The sequence below is a fragment of the Pteropus medius genome, unplaced genomic scaffold, assembly GCF_902729225.1.
Source record: "Pteropus medius unplaced genomic scaffold, Ma_sr-lr_union100, whole genome shotgun sequence".
NCBI classification, from domain to species: Eukaryota; Metazoa; Chordata; class Mammalia; order Chiroptera; family Pteropodidae; genus Pteropus; species Pteropus medius.
The window spans coordinates 592,843-612,748 of record NW_024347790.1 but is presented as its reverse complement, the minus strand read 5'-3'; the positions used below and the strand labels follow the sequence as shown (position 1 = coordinate 612,748).

Genomic DNA, 19,906 nt, shown 5'->3' with positions numbered 1-19,906 from the left:
ACCCTTAGAAATGCAAGTTCTTGGGCCCCACTGTGGACCTAGAGAATCAGAACCTCTGGGGTGGGACCAACAATCTGTGTTTTTAGAAGCCCTCCAGACAGGCTAATATTTGGGAGCCACTCCATTAGTCAATGGAAAATGGTAACATGGACAGATAAAGAGAAAACTTTACAGTGAGTCTTTATGAAAGGAAAAGCTATACCATTTAACACCTTGAGTCCCAGTACCAGATAATGGGAAGATGCTAAAATTCAATTTTTACTAATATTTTAGGATTTACTCTTTAAATTGATTAGATTTCCCATAGTCATGTGTAGTATAGCTTCAGTAGAATATAATTTCTGTGTTTATGACATGAGTGGAGGGTATTCGTGCTGGAATGAGAAATTTCTACCTTGACTGGTGCAGCGAGCTCTAGGGACTGGACCTGTAACTATTGTAAAATGAAGTCACATTACAGCCTTGGGTCAACAACGCTGGTTGTCCTGTTCCTCAAATTGATATGTGCAATATCTACCCTCAGATAGCTACACAGACCCGGGGAGAAATGTATTGCCAAGAGGCCCAAATACAGCTCAGGTCCTTCAATGCTATTAGGTGAAGGGTCAGGATGCCAAAATCTCATAAGAAAAAGATGAGAAAGGAAGCTCCTGGACACTGCAGAAGGCTGTAGTTGCAGCTCATTAAACCCATTTTTCCTGATAAGCTTCCACGTCTCTTCTCTCTCATCTCATGCCCTCTACCCACTTGCTCCTTTTCTTTCACACGGTGCATTGTGCTGGAACAGGGCTGGAACTGGGAGGAGACTGAAGAGCCGCACTGGGAGAAAGGTTTTTGTGGCTTATACATCTTGAACAAAATCACCTTTCAGATAGGCTTGCATCAATACATAACCTACCTCCTGGTGGCCCTTTCGTTATCAAAGGGTTATAAAATCTCCCAGACAATGGCCAGCTCCATTGATTTTCATCTTCTTTCAAGAAACTTTTGGGTCCCAAAGGCCCCGATGATGACTAACAGTACACAAACACCCACCCTTCACTACACCTATATCTACACCATAACAACCCCATCCCTCCTCTGGAGCCATTCCTCTCAGACAAGTGCATTGTGGGTTGGAGAGTAGCTGGAAGGTTGTTGCTAAGCGATGGCCTTACCTTGAGGTCCCTGTGGACGATGCCCATTCTGTGAAGATAGTAAACAGCATCCAAGACCTGGCGGATCAGAGTGCTGGCATCTTTCTCTGTGTAAAATCCTTTCTCCACTATCCGATCAAACAGTTCTCCACCGGATACACTGTTTAAAAAAAAAAAGGAAACAAATTAGAAGTTTGAGAGGATCTACTGAATCATTCAGAAAAAAACATCAATAAGAGCTTTCAATGTGATAAACGAACCAACTTTTATTTTAAAAATTAATCCACTATCAGAGTTAGATTTTGTCCCATCTATTCCCCAGAAGGTGACACCAGGGAAGTGCTTCTGTGTCATGGTGGTACAAATTTCCAGGATGAAATAAAGGAAAATAAGCCAGGACCCAGGACTGGCCAGGCTTGACAAGCCTCTCCTGGCTTCTGTTTCCACGCTAAGGTGACAACGTAAAGTCAGAATAACCTTCCAGAATTTCAGCATCATCAGAAATAGGGAGATGCCGCTGGACAAGAGTTCTCCTTTGCACAGAGGGTGCCTTTAAAGAGCCCAGGGTCGGGGTGCTGTGGGCAAAGTGCAGGGCAGCCCACAGGACATCTGGGGGTTTGACTGAGTGCATAAGCATTCCTCGAGTCTTTGAATCTCAGTCTTTTCATCTGTAAAACAACGGGGTTAATCGAATCAACCATTTCCAACAGAGGGTAGGGGGACATCCTCGGAGGCATCAGAACCTGAAAGCCACATGTGACTTACAAGAAAAGAAAGAAAAATGACACTCTGCTACATTGCTTTATTTTGTTTTGTGTGTGTGTGTGTGTGTGTGACAATATTTAATTTTAATTTGCTTTGAATTTCAGATTGCATTAAATATTTTTTCGTATTTATCAAAAAAGAGCCAAAGTAAAGAAAGGCCTCTTTGGCAAAGGTCAGAAAGCCCTGGTGAACGATCTCTATGGACCCTTTTATTATTATTATTATTATTAAGTTTTATAACTTTATTCGACAATCTGCAGTTAGTTATCCACACTAACTGTAGATTTTTGAAGGTGGAGGCAGGAACATCAGTAACGAATGGATAGAGCTTGTTTGGTGAATCTTCATCCTCTTCACTTCGTGTGGACAACCACACCAGAAACGGTCTGGGACAGCCCTTATTCTCTGGCCCAGACAGCTTTGATAAACCTGGTGTCAGTGTGCACATCTGGAATGGCCATCTCCTTCATGGCAAATTTCCAGATCTCTTTGAGGGCCCGAGGGACACGCTTCTTGAAACCCACTCCACAGATGCACTTCTGCATGGTGCTGGTGTGCTCTCTGGTCACTACCTCGTCGATGGGAGAATGGCCTTTCTCCTCGCCACCTTTCTCTGCAGGAGCCCAAGTTGGAAAGGAAGCTATGGCCCCTTTCATTTTGATATCTGATGCAACTCTGAGTTTAACAAAGTAACAGATGGTAAAATTCTGAATAGAAACAACTCAACTAACACCTCAGCCTTCCAATTCTTAGGATATATACTTCTCTAAGAAAACAGTGCTTCTTTCAAACAATTAAGCCATCTTAGAAATCAGCTTCAAGGGATATATGAACACTATTTTTTTTCAGATTTTCAAGAAAGCAAAATGAAAAAGAGATTTATATAAAATATTAAAAGCATAAAACAATTTCAGAAACAACTTTTACAGTTTTAAACAGAGAGAATAAGTGGCATGCCCCCGCAGTCCCACACACACACATTCACAAAGGCTGTGATTCATTTTTTGCAAGTCACGGCAATTAATGTGCAATAACTGACCGATGACACCTTCTTTTAAAAAATTCAATAAAGAAAACACAATTACAGCTATAAAAGGGCTCTGAGTTACCTATAGCCATTCCAAGTGATATTGTGCTTGGATAATGTCTCCTTTCTAAAGCAAACTGAACAATCTAGATAAGAAAGAAAAGATGCTCAGGAGAAATAAAAAGCAATTCAGGGAGTGAAAAGAAATGGAAACAGCGGAGGAGAGACCACTTTGTTATCTAAATGATCCTTCCTTAGGTAAATCAAAATCCCCAAACTTCCCCTCTCAGCAACTTCTCGCCAGTCTTCATTTTTCTAGAACCTTCTTCCAATGAGTCTCAATGTCTGAAACTTTGCAGAGCTTGAGGACTCAGGACAGGAGATGTGCTGCTGACAGGGGCAGGGTGACCTGGGTGTATTCCCCCAACTTGATCATTTCATTCAACCACTCATTCAGTGTTCGCTGGGTGCCCAAGATGTGCCAGCCACCGCGCTCAGCTGGGTCAGTCAGGCAGCATTAGCCGCGAAGGGGGAGAGTTTGCTTTGACTGTGCCCCCTCCTCATTCTCTACCACTGGCCTACCTTCCAATAGTGGCACGCCTTACTAGTCTTCCAGTGCTTTCTCACCACCAGGTGGCCTGCTGGTTCATACCCTCTTTCTGTAGGCTGCTGGAGGACCTCAGGCAAGAATGCTCGCCCCTCCCTCCCCACGTCCCGTCCCTAGTAATGCACATCCCACTCTTTGTCAGATCCTCTCCTTCCTTCAAAACGAATCCTTCCTGCTTCCCATCTTCTCAAAGTCCTCTTTTCTGTTATGTAATATATCAGGTATTAATAGATTCTACTGAATGCTATTATTTGCACTGCAGTAGGGCAGCAACGCGGTAAGAATCAAAGCACCAGAGTTGAAGTGTAAGCTGCTGCTGCAGTGTGTACTGCCACAGAGTCCAAATTCTCTGCACATTTAACATTTCTCTTCTTAAATTTCAAATCACACCAAGGCTTTCCCCCCCACCCCCTGAACAGTACCTGGAAAGAATTTGGTTTCCTTAGAAACCAAAGCAAAGGGAACATTTTAAAAAACCTGCCAATAAAAATATGTAACAGAACCAATAAAAATACCTTGAATCTGCAAATAACTTCATTCGTTTCAAAAATCTCCCTAAGCATACATTTCAAAGACCTGAATGTTTATGACCCACTCCCCACAAACCTCACCTCCACTCAACTCATAAACTGAAGCCCTGACTCTTAATGTGGTGGTACTGGGAGGTGGCGCCTTTGGGAGGTGATCAGGGTTAGGTGAGGTCAGGAGGGTGGGGCCTATGATGGGATTAGTGCCCTTACTTGAAGAGGAAGAGAGACTGGCACTTTCTCTACTATGTGAGGACTCAGTGAGAACAGGTGGCTGTTTTCAAGCCAGGAAGAGAGCCCTTGACAGGAACCCAATCTGTCCGGCGCCTTGATCGTGGGCTTCCTGGACTCCAGAAATGTGAGAAATACATCTCCATTGTTTAAGGCACCCAGTGTCTGGCATTTTGTTACGGCAGTTCAAGCTAACTACGACACCCACTCATTTTCAAAACCACTTGTGAATAACCAGAATCCCAGCGGCACTAATGAGGAAAGAGGCTTAGAATTATGGCGAGGGGCGTGCCACATTTTGAGGCCTGCAGACCATGGTCAGGTTGGTTGGTTGGCTGCTGATCTGACAGACAGGTTGCTGTCTTGAGTCAGTATCCTCCCGTGGTAAGCTTCCAATGTGCATGGAATTTCCCAATTAAAAACCGCAAAGCATCAGAATGCAGTTAGAAGGGTCAGGGGTCCAGGGATTGGGGAAAAGAAGCAGAACCATAAGAATAGATCAACAAATCAAATGAATAAATGTAGCTACTGGGAGAGAGGCTCAGCTGTGGGGGATGCAGATTTGGAAAGGTAAACTGCCTACCAAAGATTAAGGGAGAAGGTGGAGAGATAGTTTGAAAATCCTCTATTCTTCTCAGTCCAAACTTTGATATTTAGAACGAACTGCCTTTGCATGGAAGTTGGGTTTGCGCAGCCTCTGACCCACCTTACCTGTTACAGTGGACTGCTGTCACAGTGTATGTGAACTTCAAATATGCGAGTGTGAAAGTATGATGTAATAATCTCAGCAAAATTTGTTTATTTGTAAAATTTTAAGTAACGTGAATCTTTTCAAGTTAAAGAATAACTGTCAAGAAACATGATTTTGAGGTTGCTGGATCAAGGAAACCGTGAGCTCTGACTCCACAATGGCGTTCTGTACTGCGGCATCACCTTGCCAGCATACCGCACACACTTCGTTAGTACTGGGCAAACCCCGCCGTTCCTTATTTACACTTGAACTTTCCCATATCACTTCGGTAGATATTATCCTCTTATTTAAAAAACTACTGCCAGTTTTAACTTAAAATGTTTTATGCCTTGTGACAATACCATCCACACAATCACTAAAAGATAGCCCTTGTGCTAATGATGACAATCTATTACTCTAGAAGCTAGATGTGAGAAAATACAATGAAGAAGGCTGAAGGAAACTAAAATATGCCACCTCAAAATATGCCTCTTTGACCTAAAAATTATTTTGAGCTGAAGGCAATTAAGAAGTAGTAAAAGCAGAAAAAGTTACCCCTTTTCTGTCTGAAGGCAAGAAATAAATTCACTTTTCACTGAAGACAAACTTTAACGAGCCCAGAGATACCACCAAAGAATTCTGTAAACATAACCTCGTTAAATTCAGCCTTATCTTCCTAACTACTTCTTCACCCTCTACGACCCCTAGCTCAAACCCCCTTGTCTGGTCAATTCTCCACAAATTTATTATTTGTCTAAAAGGTATAAAAGTTTCTGGGCGTGGTCACTTCTCCAGGTCTTCGTTCTCTTGTGAAGACTCTTATGTACATGTAAAAATTCAGTAAGATGTATATGCTCTTCTCCCGTGAATCTGTCTTTGTCAGTTTAATTTTCAGACCCAGCTAGGGAGTCTAAGAGGGTCATAGAAAACGTTTCCCTCCCCTTTGAGGCCAAACAGTATAGGGCTGCGCTGTTAATTTCAAACAGAGTAGTCTGAGAACTATTAGCAGTGATGCTAAGATAATAAAAAAAGCAGTGTTCCAGCAAATATGCCTTGAAGTTCACAAAGGCTGTCACATAACTAGGCAGTGAAAGAGCAAAAGAACCAGGTGACACGGCCAGGAGAGAAACGTGGTCTTAATGTGCCCCAGAGCTGGGCTGCTTACAGATGTGTGCTGGCTAAGAACCACCTCCCCTATTTACATTGAGTCCCAAGGGGAAGATACTCGTGAAATGTGCAGGTTGTGATTAAGAGACCTATAAGCAAAGCATTTTTCAATTGTGAAACCCTCAGGCCCAGATGACAGATAATGAGTCTTTTCTTCACTGAGCCTGGAGAAAGCAAGCATCTATCTACTCAGTCTCTCTCTCAGTGAGGTCCTGACTTGGCAGCCCCTGGGATCTTCCTCCTCCCACACAGGGCAGGCCCCCCCGCCTCCCCCGCTCCCAGGCTCCCACTCTTAATCCTCACTACTTCACTTGGCCTTGACACCCACACATTCTGTTCCTGGGGGACTCGCTCATCCATTCCGGGAAGATTAAGGCTTTATTTCATGCAACCTCTGCCCTCAATATTTTCCTCCTTCAATAAATCCTACTTTAATAATAAAAATAGCATTTAGTTTCACAATATCTTCCAGGTCTCAATCTGCTCATAAATTTCCAAAACACAAACACATGCCTCTCCACTTAATGGACCAGATCAATTTAACCCCTTGTGTTCCATTAGGCTTTAATCTTGGCTATTTTGCCTTCTCAATATCTGGGGTGTTAGGGACTGAACTGCGCCCCTCCCCAATTTCATATGTTGCAATCCTAACCCCCGGTACACCTCACAATGTGACTATAATTGGAGAGAGAGCCTTCGAAGGGGTAATTAAGGTTAAATGAAGTCACAGGGCTCCAATATGACTGGTGTCCTTATGAGAGACAGAGAGACACCAGAGATGCAGCTACACAGAGCAAAGACCAGCCATCTACAAGCCAAGGGCGGAGGCCTGGGAAGAAACCAAACCTGAGGACACCTGCATCTCGGACATCAGTGGTCAGAATGAGGACAAAATAAATTTCTGATGTTCAGGCCCTCTAGTGTGTGGTCTTGTGTACAGAGCCCTAGCAAACAAATGCAGTGCGCAACACGAAGGGCCTCCCACATTTATGCAGAGTATCTTTGAATGTCTGTTCTCTTCATGCATTTTTTTGAGGTTTATTGGAGGAAAAACCTTTTCTGTGACCTTACGTGCACTGTATGCTTTTTCTTAATTTAGCAAATCACCAAATAATCTTGGATCGAGCCAGACAATATGTTGTCCCTGTTTCCAAGAGGGCCACAGTCTGGTGGCAGGGGCGGGGGGCGGCGGGGTGGGGCCAAGGATCACAGAGAAGTGAAACACAGTGCAGATGGTTCCGATATTGGGAGTGGGGTGGTGACGGTGCTTTGGAAGACCACAGAAGGACACTGAGAAAGGACCCAGAGGACAGGGCAGGAGAAGGTGAGTCTTGAAGGTGGAGCAGTATTTAGTCAAGTGGAGAAAAGCCCAGTGGCAAGGAAAGTCTGGTAATTTGAATGATTATGAAAGGAATTTTCGGTGAACTGACTCTCTTCAGAGAAATGCAGTCAAAGAAAGAGGTGTTCACTGAGCATCTTCCTTCTGCAAGCCCGCCGCTTGGCATGCAGTGTCGGTCTGTATTTGGGGGCTACAAAAGAAGCCCAAGTTGATAATCGTAACCACCAGTGACAAATGACGTCAAAATGGGACCCCAGCTGCATGACCAGAGGGCATCGAAGAGGGGAGAAATCAGTGGTTGGAAAGGAGAGGAGGGTGCCAGGGCTTCTGGTTCTCCACTCCCCACGGGCAGGTGGGGTTTTTATGAAGAAGTCCGTGCACTTGGTTACAATGGAATTTTGTGAAAATTTTGGCCTTATTACATAATTGCACAATTTAAGATTGTGACTTCTCCATTAAGTAGGTATCTTCTTGTAACTTTATAAGACGAGGCCTTGCAAGGCGAGGGTCAGAATGCTACTGACCTACTACGGCACGTTTCCCGAGCTGCCCCAGGTTAGTGAGTACTGATTGATAGTGGCCTTCTGGCAGAACACAGACAGTACAAGCTCTGCACTAACAGATGTTCTCGAAGGTATTAAGTATAATTTTTGGTAGTATTTTGCAATAAATTGTTTGACTATTACATATTGGCCAACCCACAATTAGTTCCAATTAGGAAGATTCTACTTGGCAACACAATTATTTTTCTATTATAATTTTCTTAACATTAACATAATTTTGCATTCTTTGAGTAGATAACAATAAAAAGAGACTGGAGATGGCTCTGGAATAGGTCTAGGAATTTGGCTTGGTTACAGGCAGTCCACAGAATTGGTGACTCCATGTAGGGGATTGCCAGCTGGCTGTAAGCATGTCTTTGTCTATCTCGGGTAAGTGACTATGTTCAAAACTGGAGGACAATTATGCAATTTCATATACGCTCAGAGATTCAGAATCTGAAGACAACTTGATAGGGCCCCAATTTCATGATAAGTCTGAAAAACACTTTTTAATTACTTTTTGTTTGTCCAGCTTTAGTGCAAGTTCATTGTATGTATTTGCATTCATTCTAGTGTCTCTCGGCCAGTGGGGATCTCGACTGAAATCACGTAGCAGATGTGTGGGAGAGCATGTGCATTTAGGTAATATGAAAAAGGTCTAATGACACCTTCACACAGCAGAAACGAAATAGAAGTTTTCTGCCTACTGTTCACGCCTGCAAAATGCTCAACGCCTTTGTTGATTAAGTCTGTGGAGTTTCTGGGTTTAATTTCTATTAATAACATCGACAAAGGTGCACAATCACAGCCCCCCACTGCAGGGTTCCTTGGCTCTGGGCCACCTTTGTACCTATTGAACCCTCACATCCAATTCCTACCCATCTTTTAGGTCCTAACTTGAATGTCACTACTTCGGAAAAGCCTTTCCTGATTCCCCAGACCAGATTAGGTCTCCCCCAATTACATGCTCTCTTAGCACCTGTATTTCTGCACGGCACTCAGCAGTTAGAATTGATCACTAGCACATCTGTCTGTGTGACGCTTGTCCTCCTACTCTGCTCCTTCCTATCCTGGACTGTGAATTCCACGAAGGCAGAGGTAACGTCAGCCTCTGCTGAAATAGTTTTACCCAAGGTTTAAGATGGACTTGGCCCAGATGAAAAGCTAACTAAAGACATGTTGAATAAAGAAAGATGTTGCACAAAAAAATGCATAGTGATGGGGGCCGGGGTCTAGCTGGGCATGGCATCCTGAAGCTATCATGCAAATCCTCAAAGCACCTGCATGGAATGCACAGCAGAAGTGCTCTGAAGCCCACCCTGTTTAGCTGACTGGCAGCTGAGCCGCTTTTCCCATCTCTACCCTCGTCTAGCCAGCCGGCCAGCCAGCCATCCTTGATTGTCTCTCGACTCTCTGAACTTGCTCCTGGTTTGTAGCTGATTGTCTCTCCAATTGTATCTCCCCTTGGCCTCTTCTGCTTTGAGTTTTTTGTTTGTTTGTTTGTTTGTTTTTGCTTGGAGTAGGCACCGCACACTCTGAAGAATGGTCTAGGGCCCCCAGCCAGTCCAGTGAATGGCTCTTCCACCTGGGTGGTCCTGGCTTTGCCCTGGGAGCGTGAGCAGACAACACCTTATGACTTCCTCTTAATAAAAGGTCACACCTAAAATCATCTAAATAAGAGAACCCTTCAGCATATTTACATAATCATCCATTTCAAAAATCATGTCAAAAAACCATTTAGGATGATCTGCTAAAGGGTGAGTTAGTGAATTATATAGACCAGTGTGTGGGGGACAGAGTGAACTCCAGGGTATGTGCGACTGGCTGGCTAGGTCATGGCCCAAGTAGTGTCACATGAACTAGATGGCACAAATCAAAACAGACCAAAGCAGTCTGCAGAACAAAAGCAGTTAGGCCATGGTAGTTTGCTGTGATTTCTGTACTTTGATGGAACATTGTTTTAAAGCAATCTCTTATGGTTGTGCAAATACACGTTATGCACTGAAATGTCTTCCTCAGTAAATGTGTTCTTTTAGAATGAAGATAAAGAAACAGACCAGACACCAGACATTCTAGGCAATGGTGCTTGCTCTTTATCACTCAGCTCAAATGACTGTACGTCTGAGAAGATAACAAAACTTCCACTCATGGCAGTTTCTAGAACACATTTTCTCTGTCACACTGGTCTGCCCCTGACACTCAAACCAGAAGCTCATAGCAACAACCAGTGGTTTTCAGGTTCCAAAGAGAAAATCCTTTCCAGAAACTTTTTTTTTTATCCTCTCCAAGGTTTAAATTTGTCCTGAAGGAGAACTCTGAGTCACACAGTGCCCACCTGGTTGGGCCCTCGCCCGACACCGAGCGACCGTGCAGGGCCCGCGCCCGCGCCCCGGTGCTCACGTGATCCCCACACGCCCTCTCTCCCTCTCTCTCTCAGAGTCTCAGCACAGAATGGCCCTTCGCTGCCGCAGCTCCACACAGACCTTTGTCAGGACTCCCTCTGACTCAAGGTTATTCTGAGACATTAAGCTTGCTTGCTTTGGAACTATTTAAAAATAGTTTTAACGAATAAGAATGAATAAGAGATATTTTTACCAAATAAGAACAGGAAAAGTTTAAATATCATGAGCTGTGAGGGGTGAAGAATAAAAGAATACAACTGCTTTGCTCTGGGCCAGACCAGACGCCAGGAGTCCCTTGGCTTCCCTTCATGGCATCTCTGGCTGGGGCTGTGATGGTTACCTTTATGTGTCAAGCTGACTGGAACACAGGGTACCCAGATATTTGGCTAAACGTTATTTTAGGTGTATCTGTGAGGGTGTTTCTGGTTGCTGACTTGGGATTTGTCAGCCTTGATAATCATGTGCACCAAATATCCATTCATCCATCCACACATCCATCCATCCATCCTCTCTCTCTCGGTGGAACAAGAACAGGAAGTGAAAGCAGATCACAGAGGAAGAGCACTGAGGAAGACGAGAGAGAGAGAGAGAGAGAGAGAGAGAGAGAGAGCGCGCGAGAGAGAGAGCGAGCGAGCGCGCGCGTGCTCTCGGAGCTGCCTGTCCACTCAGGGACCCCCGCAGACGTTCTCCTGAACAGGGGTGGGGAGGTATGGCACGGAAAATTCACATTTATAAGCAATTCGACCACCATTCCAACTTCCCCCGTCAATTTCCAGCAAGCTTTTCTAAGATTCATGAGTCACCAGTGGACAGATCTGAGATTCAGTAATTTGTGTTTTGACTTTTAGAGACAACGATAGGATGAGGGAAAAGTACTAAGTATTTCATTGATGACAAACACTGCGAGCACAATGAGAAGTCTAAAATGACATGTAAGTGCCAAAGGGGGCCTAGAACATGCTTTCAACAAAGTTGCTGTCCTTGACTCATGGTTTTCTGGAAGAAAATTCTTTCTCAGACTATCCTTTCTTGTATTTGAAAAAACACAAACAAAATCCAATATACAACACTTTAAAAACTCACAGAAATTGCCTGAGATAGAGACATACTTTCTTTAGTGTCACCAGAATTATTTACTTTTCTTTTTCTCTTTAGCACTTCTGTTTCTAGTGTTTTTGCTTGGGGCATTCACGGCCTCCAAACTCACTCACTGAGCTTAAAGAATGAAGCTTTGTGGGCACAGAACTGAGAGCCCCAAGCATATAACTTGACTTTTGTTTTTAATGTTCACCTTTCTTTGCTGTCAGTGTCTTTGAAAAGGTGCCTTCTTCTTTATACACACTGAGACGGCTATAATTTAAAAATGAGGAAAATGAAACAAAACTGACCAGTGGCAATAACAAGCGCTGGTGAGAGCGCGAAGGCACTGGCACCCTCACGCATAGCTGGTGGGAATGTAAAATGGTGCAGCTGCTGTGGGGAAAATGGTTTGGTGGTTCCTCAAAAATTAAACAGAGTTACAATATGACCCAGCAATTTCATTCCTAGGTGAACTGAAAACATATGTTCATATGAAAATTTGTATATGAATGTTCATAGCTAGATTATTTATAATACAAAAAATAATGCAGAAACAACCCAAATAGCCACCAGTTGATGACTGGATAAACAACATCTGGTCTATCCATGTCATTCATGCATGGAATACTATTTGGCCATAGAAAGAAATGCAGTACCGGTACACGCTACAGCACTGCAAATGTATCGAAAGCATTATGCTAAGGAAAAGAAGCCAGACACAAAAGGCCACGTATTGTATGATTCCATTTATGTGACATGCCTAAGACAGGCAAATATGTAAAGACGGAAAGTAGGCTGGTTGCCAAAGGCTGGGGAGAAGATGAGATGGGAGTGACTTGGTAGCAGGTACAGGCTTTATTCTGGGTGTGATGAATATGTTCTGGAATTATATAGTGGTGATGGCTGTATAATCTTACGGATATACTAAAGACCACTGAATTGTATATATACCTTAAAAGGGTGAATTTATGGTATGTGAACTATATCTCATTTTTTTTTAAATTCTCTTTTCTTTTTCTAGACCCATTATTTTTATCAACAGAAAGACAAATGTGCAAAAGGCAATTATACCAACCCTAGAAAAAGCCTAGTTTTCTGCCTTGGCCATCTAACAAAAGAAACTTTCCCTTTTGTCTTAATTTTCCTTAGCTGAAGAGATCTATTGATAGAAATTGACAGAACGTTTCCATCTTCTCCATATCTGTTCTTTCTCTCCTGTCTGACGACATACAAAGATGGCCTGCCATGGGAGCTACTATTTCCTTTTGTAGACAGCCCCCCTCTTTGACTGCCTGCTGTCCTGCACACACCTAGATCTACTTAAACAGCCCCCATCTCTAACCCCAGTTCTTCTCTTGAGGAATAAAGCAGAAAAACTATAAAGTGCAGAGTCTTTGTCAGATGTGATATTCTTAGATGACCTTTGGGAATAAAGCACTTAACAAAGGGAGTTAGGAGTCATGTCCTCTGGAAACAGCCTTTAGTTAGTTACAGATCCCAAAGTCTTACATGACGTGACCTCAAATAACTGTTAAATGGCACCTCACGCACTCATATGAATGTGAGTCTTTTTTTATTTCTATTGATAGATCCCTTCAGCTAAGAACTTAATTGCATTAAAACCTCACTAAAGTGATTTGCTTCAAAATTCACAGGAGTAATTTTCAAAAGGGAGGATGCTATTAGGGTGATGAAAATGTTCTAAAATTGGGTTAGGGTGATGGTTGCATTAACTTGGTAAATTTACTATATATCATTGAATTATACAGTTAAAATGAGTGAATTTTATGGTATGTAAATGATACTTCCATAAAACTGTCCAAAAATAAAAATAAATAGGGCAGGGGGTGGAAGTGGAGAAGTGGGTGGGGTAGAGAGAACGCGACTTGAGCCTCAGTTTGACAAGAGCGGAGGTGGGGCCCAGTGGAGGCGGCGGACGCCGCTGTGCGGTGCCCAGCACTCCCCTTCAGGCCGCCTAGTGCAGTAAGTAGTGGCTGATGGAGGCTCTTGGCTGAGTCCTTCTATGGCTTCTCCCTTAACCTAGGAGTGCTCCTTGTCCAAAGCCATCCCCCTCACCCTGGGACAGCCCACATCCAACGACCAGATAATGAGAGGAGGGGAATGTACACCACCCCCCGCCCCCCACCCATACACACACTTGTTTCAAGGCAGGAGAAATCCTGGGCCACCCCAGCTCCAGGGTCCCCAGAACTGGCTGAGGCCTTTGTTGAAAGCGCCTTGCAGCTCATTTTCCTGCTCTCTACTCTGCTTGGTTCCTTCATGCCCGGCAGATTCTGATCATCGCAGCTCTCCCCAGAAAACCACTTGCACCTCAGTGCTTCTTCAGAGGCTGTTTCCAGGGAACCAGACATAAGATAGAGGCTCATTATAGATTCTCTCTATGTTTGTAAATGTTTAAAATTCTTCATAATAAGGGGAGGGAAAACACTAAAAGTTCCCCAAACCAAAGTACCACAAACGCTAGGAAAAATGAGTTTGATATTTCACTGACTCTGTAATTAATACTAAATTTATTGTTCGATGAATTCTAAGTCAGAAACCTGGCTCTTCGTTAGTGGAGCTTTCCTTGCTCTTTCATAAGGACCTTGAGATGCATTTATGCATCTGTTTAGATGGATTTGTTGAACCCAGGTCTCTTCTCACAGGGTCTGCAATAGTTTCGAGACTGCGTGCTCCCTGCCAAGTATGAAGAAAGGAGACGAGGAAATCTGAGAGTAATGAGGCCCTCAGGAAAGCAATGAGACACCAGGAAAGTCTGTATCCATACTTCAATTTGAAGTCCATTTCTTTCTTACATTTAATATAATTGCACCCTCTGCTAGAAAGCCTGCAGGCAGGAGGATAATAAGATTTGCATGATTAAATTATGCAAAGTCACTGATACTGTAGCATTTTAGAGAGCATTCCGCATATTCCATCTGTTATATCAAAAGGATGATCTGGAAAACCCTCTTTCCTTAGAGATTCCAGGAGCTGCCAATTATCTGAAATTGCTTTGCTGAAAAAGATCCCAAATCTTATTAAGAGTCTCTAGTTATCTTCCCATTATTAATTCCCATTGGCCCATTACATGAATGCTGGTACTGTACTAAATGTCCTCAACCAAAGAGATGTACGTGATTGATTTTGTTATTGTAGGTGCACCGCAGTACCTAGCACTATGCAGTGTGTTGTCCTATGCAAAAAAAACAAATCTCTGCAAAGGAGGCACTGCTTTCTAAATTCTTCCAATTTCTCCAGAACTGCCTTGTTCTATCTATTTGTGCTTTAGTCAATGTCTAAGCTTCTACAGTGGTAAGCCCATCTATCTTCATCAATCTTCCCTGCCTACTTTTCTGATTCCACCTCTAGTTTCTGATCTTATCTCTCCTCCCCTGAATTGGATAGTTCGCTTAACACACAAAGTTCCCTCCTACTTGTGTATTTCCCCCATAGGCTGGCCTCTGTGCATGCCTTCCCATAACTCTAACCAGGAGAGTCAGGGAGTGCTGCCCAAGTGGAGGACAGGGGAGGGGACCAAGGTTGTCGTTGGACACAGGCAGAGAAATGCACAGTGAGAAATCAGGAAAATTAACTCCCAAATGACAGGATGCAATAGCAAACAGCACTACTCTGTTACCATGCTATTATATATTTTTGCAAGTTAGGAAAAACATTTGGTATAAATAATACCACATTTCAACTCATAACTGTTATCATTCTTTTTCTTTTCAAAAGTATCTGTGCAATCAAAATGGCAATATAGGAGCTTTCTATAGTCCTTCCCCCCACAACATACAGATTTTGACAATCACCCAAGGCGAGTGTGCCTGGGTGGAAGTCCAGGAGGCCAGAGAGGATGTTCCAGCTCACCACTGGAGCAAAATAAAATCTGAGACTGGACCCACTGAAAAGGATAAGGGGAACAGTTTCACTTTACCTGTGTCAACTTCTCCCAAGGTGGCACAGCTCAGGGCCAAGAGAGACCTTCTCAGCTTGTGACTTCTCTCATGAGGAAAAGTAAGGGCATGTGAGTAAGCGCTCAGCTTCCACAGCTGTGCAGGACACCGCCAAAGACATCCACTTCCTTCTCACCCTATCTAGAAAACTGTGGTGTACTGCACAACTGTAGGACAAGGAGAAGCTGGAAGAAAAAATAGCCAGGGCTCTCTGAGGACACTGAATAAACACTAACTGCTTTACTGACTCCACAGAAAGCTCGCCCTTGAGATGCTGGGAACACCCTGCTGCAGATCCCCACAATGTACCCATGGGCTCCATCCATCCCCCATGTACCTCGCCCCCACACACCTCAATGCTGTGGCTTACTACTCTCTTTGTACATCCCCGATGGTGGTGACAGCAAGTCTTTGCAGACAGCTACTGGGCATATGCAGAAAGCTGGCTACTGGGAGTGAGCACACAAACTTGAGATTCAGCACCACCCTTGGGAAAGCAAGCTAATGGGAGGGTATCAGCACCCGACACGACTCTACAGGATTGAGAGAAGGCATACAATCTTAAGAATTCTCCACCACAGTCACCAAGAGAGAATAAGTCAGAGGAGGCACATCTATAGAAAAGGTCTGAGAAAGCCTCAAAATCCCTAACATGGCTCATGAAAAGTAGTTCTCACCTGAAGCCAGTCAGTAAAGATTGAAGGATGTGACTACTTCTTCAAATGTGAAGACAAGAATTCAAGATTTCAGAGAATATAAAAAATAAAGAAAACATGACATCACCAAAGGAACACAATAATTTTCCAGTAACTGACCCCAAAGAAATGGAGATCTGAGATTTGCCCGATAAAGAATTCAAAGTAGTTGCTTTAGGGAAGCTCAGTGAGCTTCAAGAAATCATGGACAAGTCAACAAAATCAGGAAAACAATACATTAACAAAATGAAAAGTTTAACGGAGATAGAAATAAAAAAAGAGAAACAGAAATTTTGGACCTAAGAAATACAGTAAATAAAATGAAAAATGCAACAGAATGTCAATAGCAGACTGGATGAAGCAGAAGGAAGACTCCATGAAGCAGAAAAGAAGTTATTTGAAATGATCCAGTCAGAGGCAAAAAAAGAAAAAAAAATGAAAAAGAGTGAAGAAAGCCCGTGTGAACTATGGAATACTATTAAGGAAAACAATCCATGCATTATTAGAGATCCACGAAGAGAACAGAAAGAGAAAAAGGCAGAAAGTTTCTTAAAATAAATAATGGTAGAAACCTTCCAAATCTGGGGAGAGATCTGGATATACAAATATGACATGAAGCTCAAAAGTCCTCCAAAAATTTCAACCCAAATGACATTCTCCAACATGTGTTATAATAAAAATATCTAAAATCAAAGACAAACATAGAATTTTGAAAAGCAGCAAAAGAAAAAATTTCCTCTTATACAAGCAAACTCCCTTAAGACTGCCAGGGGGTTTCTCAGCAGAAACTTTCCAGGAGAGCATGGGATGACATGAGAAGACCAGAGCAGAAATAAACAAACAGACCAGAAAAACAATAGAAAAGATCAACAGAATGTGACCTGGTTTTTTTGAAAAGATAAACAAAATTGACAAACCTTTAGCTAGACTAACTATGAAATACAGAGATAAAACATAAATAAAATCAGAAATTAAAGAGGAGACATTACAACTGTTACCACAGAAATGAGAAGTGGTAAGAGACTACTATAAACAATTATACACAAACCAACTGGGTAACCTAGAAGAAACAGATAAAGTTCTCAAAACATAAAACATACCAAGACTGATTCATGATGAAATAGAAAATCAGAACAGACCAATTAACTAAGGAGATTAAATTAGAAATCAAAAACCTCCCAACAAAGAAAAGCCCATGGTAGATAATTTTCCTGTAAGTTCTAGCAAATATTTAAAGAAAAAGTAATGCCAATCCTTCTCAAACTTTTCAAAAAATTGAAAACACTACCAAACTCATTTTATGAGGCCAGTATTAATCTGATACCAAAGACAGACAAGGACAGTATAAGAAAACTACAGGCCAATATCCCTAATTAATATAGTTGTAAAATTTTTCAACAGAATACTAGCGAACCTATTTCAACAGTACATTAAAAGGATCATACATCATGATCAGTGGAATTTATCCATGGGATGCAAGGATGGTTCAACATATCAATAAATATGATATACCACATTAACAGAATGATAGATAAGTCATAACATAATCCCAACTGATATAGAAAAGTCATTTGACAATTTCAACATCCTTTTATGATAAAAACTCTCAACAAATTTGGTACAGAAGGAATATACTTCAACATAATAAAGGCCACATATGACAAGCCCACAGGAACAACACACTCAACAGTGAAAGGTTGAAAGCTTTTCCTTCAATATCAGGATGAAGATAAGCTCAGCACAGTATTAAGTCCTAGCCCAAGCACTTAGGCAAGACATAGAAATAAAAGACATCCAAACAGGAAAGAAAAAAGTAAAGTTTTTTTCTGTTTGCAGATGATATAATTTTATGTAGAGAAAACTTTAAAGACTCTACCAATTTTTTTTAACTAATAAAGAAATTCAGTAAAGCCGCAGGATACAAAATAAACATACAAAAATCAATTGTGTTTCTGTACTCTAACAATGAACTATCCAAAAAGGTAACTAAGAAAATATTTCCATTAACAATAGCATCATAAAAAATAAAATACTTAGGAATAAATTTAATCAAGAAGGTGCAATATCTATATACTGAAAACTATAAGACTGATGAAACTGAAGATGATGCATATAAATGGAATACATCCCGTTCATAAAGCAGACGAATATTGTTATAATGTCCATATTATCCAAAGCATATATAGATTCAATGCAATACTACAAAATATTTTAATGAAATTTTTCCAATATATAGAAACAAAACAAAACAAAACAATGCAAACCCTGTATGGAACCACAAAGGCTTCAGATAGCCAAAGCAATCCTGAAAAAGAATAACAAAGCTGGAAGCATCACACTTCCTGACTTTGAACTACACTACAAAGCTATAGTAATGAAAACAGACACATAGACCAATGGAACAGATTTGAGAGCCCAGAAATAAATCCATGCATATGTGATCAACTAATATTTGACAAGGGAACCAAGAATACTCAATGGGGAAAGGATAATCTCTTCAATAAATGATGCTGGGAAAACTCAATATTCATGTGTAAATGAATGAAATTGGACCCCTATCTTATATCACTCACAAAAATAAACGCAAAACGGATTAGAGACTAATGTAAGACCTGAAACAGTAAAACTCTAGAAGAAAATATAGGGGAAAAGCTTCCTGACATTGGTCTTGGCAACGATTTTTTGGATATGACCCTAAAAACACAAGCAAGAAAAGAAAAAGTAAAGAAGAATCACATCACTTCAAAAGCTTCTGCACAACAAAGAAAACAAACAATGAAATGAAAGGACAATCTACAGAATGGGAAAAAAATATCTGAAAATCATATATCGGATAAGTTAATATAAAAAAAATATATAAAGTTCTCATATGACTCAATAGCAAAAACCACCTGGTAACCCAATTAAAAAATGGGCAGAGGACTTTAACAGACATTTTTCCAAAGAAGATATACGAACAGCTAACAGGTACATGAAAAGACGCTCACTAGTTATCAGGGAAACACAAACCAAAACCACAGTGAGACACTGCCTCACACCTGCTTGGATGGCTATCGCCAAAAAGACGAGAGACGACGAGTGTTGGGGAGGATGTGGGGATGAGGGAAGGCGGGAGCACTGCTGGTGGGGATGTAAATTGGCGCAGCCACTGTGGAAACCGGTGTGGAGGTTCCTCAAAAAATTAAGAACAGAACTACCATATGATCCAAGACCCCCAGTTCTGGTATATACCCGAAGGAAATAAAATCACTGTCTTGAAACCCTGACATTTGTGACAACATGGATGGACCTTGAGGGCACTATGCTAAGTGAAATAAGTCAATCAGAGAAAGGCAAGTACTATACGGTCTTACTCATACGTGGAATCTAAAAAAAGAGCCAAACTTATAGAAACAGAGAGTAGAATGGTAGTTTTGAGGGCTGGGATGGGGGAGGGCAGTAGGGAAAATAAGGGGAACCTGGTCACCAACTTCCAATGATGAGATGAGTAAGTTCTGGGGTGTACTGAGCAGCTGGCAAACTGCAGTTAACAGTACCGTGTTATACGCTTGAAAGTTCCTGAGAGAGTAGGGCTTAAATATTCTCACCACGCACAAAAATGATAATTATGTGACGTTAAGGGTGTGTTAACCAACCATACTTCAGTGCTGGATTCACAATATATTCATGTATCAAATCATCTCATTTTACACCTTAAAC

The 19,906-nt window shown here is 41.9% G+C and overlaps 1 protein-coding gene across 3 annotated transcripts in view; it reads right to left on the bottom strand.

The window, feature by feature from the left end:
• CAMK1D (calcium/calmodulin dependent protein kinase ID) overlaps positions 1-19,906 on the bottom strand; it is a 351,409-nt gene that overhangs the window by 53,856 nt on the left and 277,647 nt on the right. For all 3 annotated transcript variants that reach the window (XM_039877392.1, XM_039877390.1, XM_039877393.1), the window contains one exon: positions 1,158-1,296. In XM_039877392.1, coding sequence (XP_039733326.1) covers positions 1,158-1,296 — 139 coding nt within the window. The remainder of the gene's footprint in view (positions 1-1,157; positions 1,297-19,906) is intronic.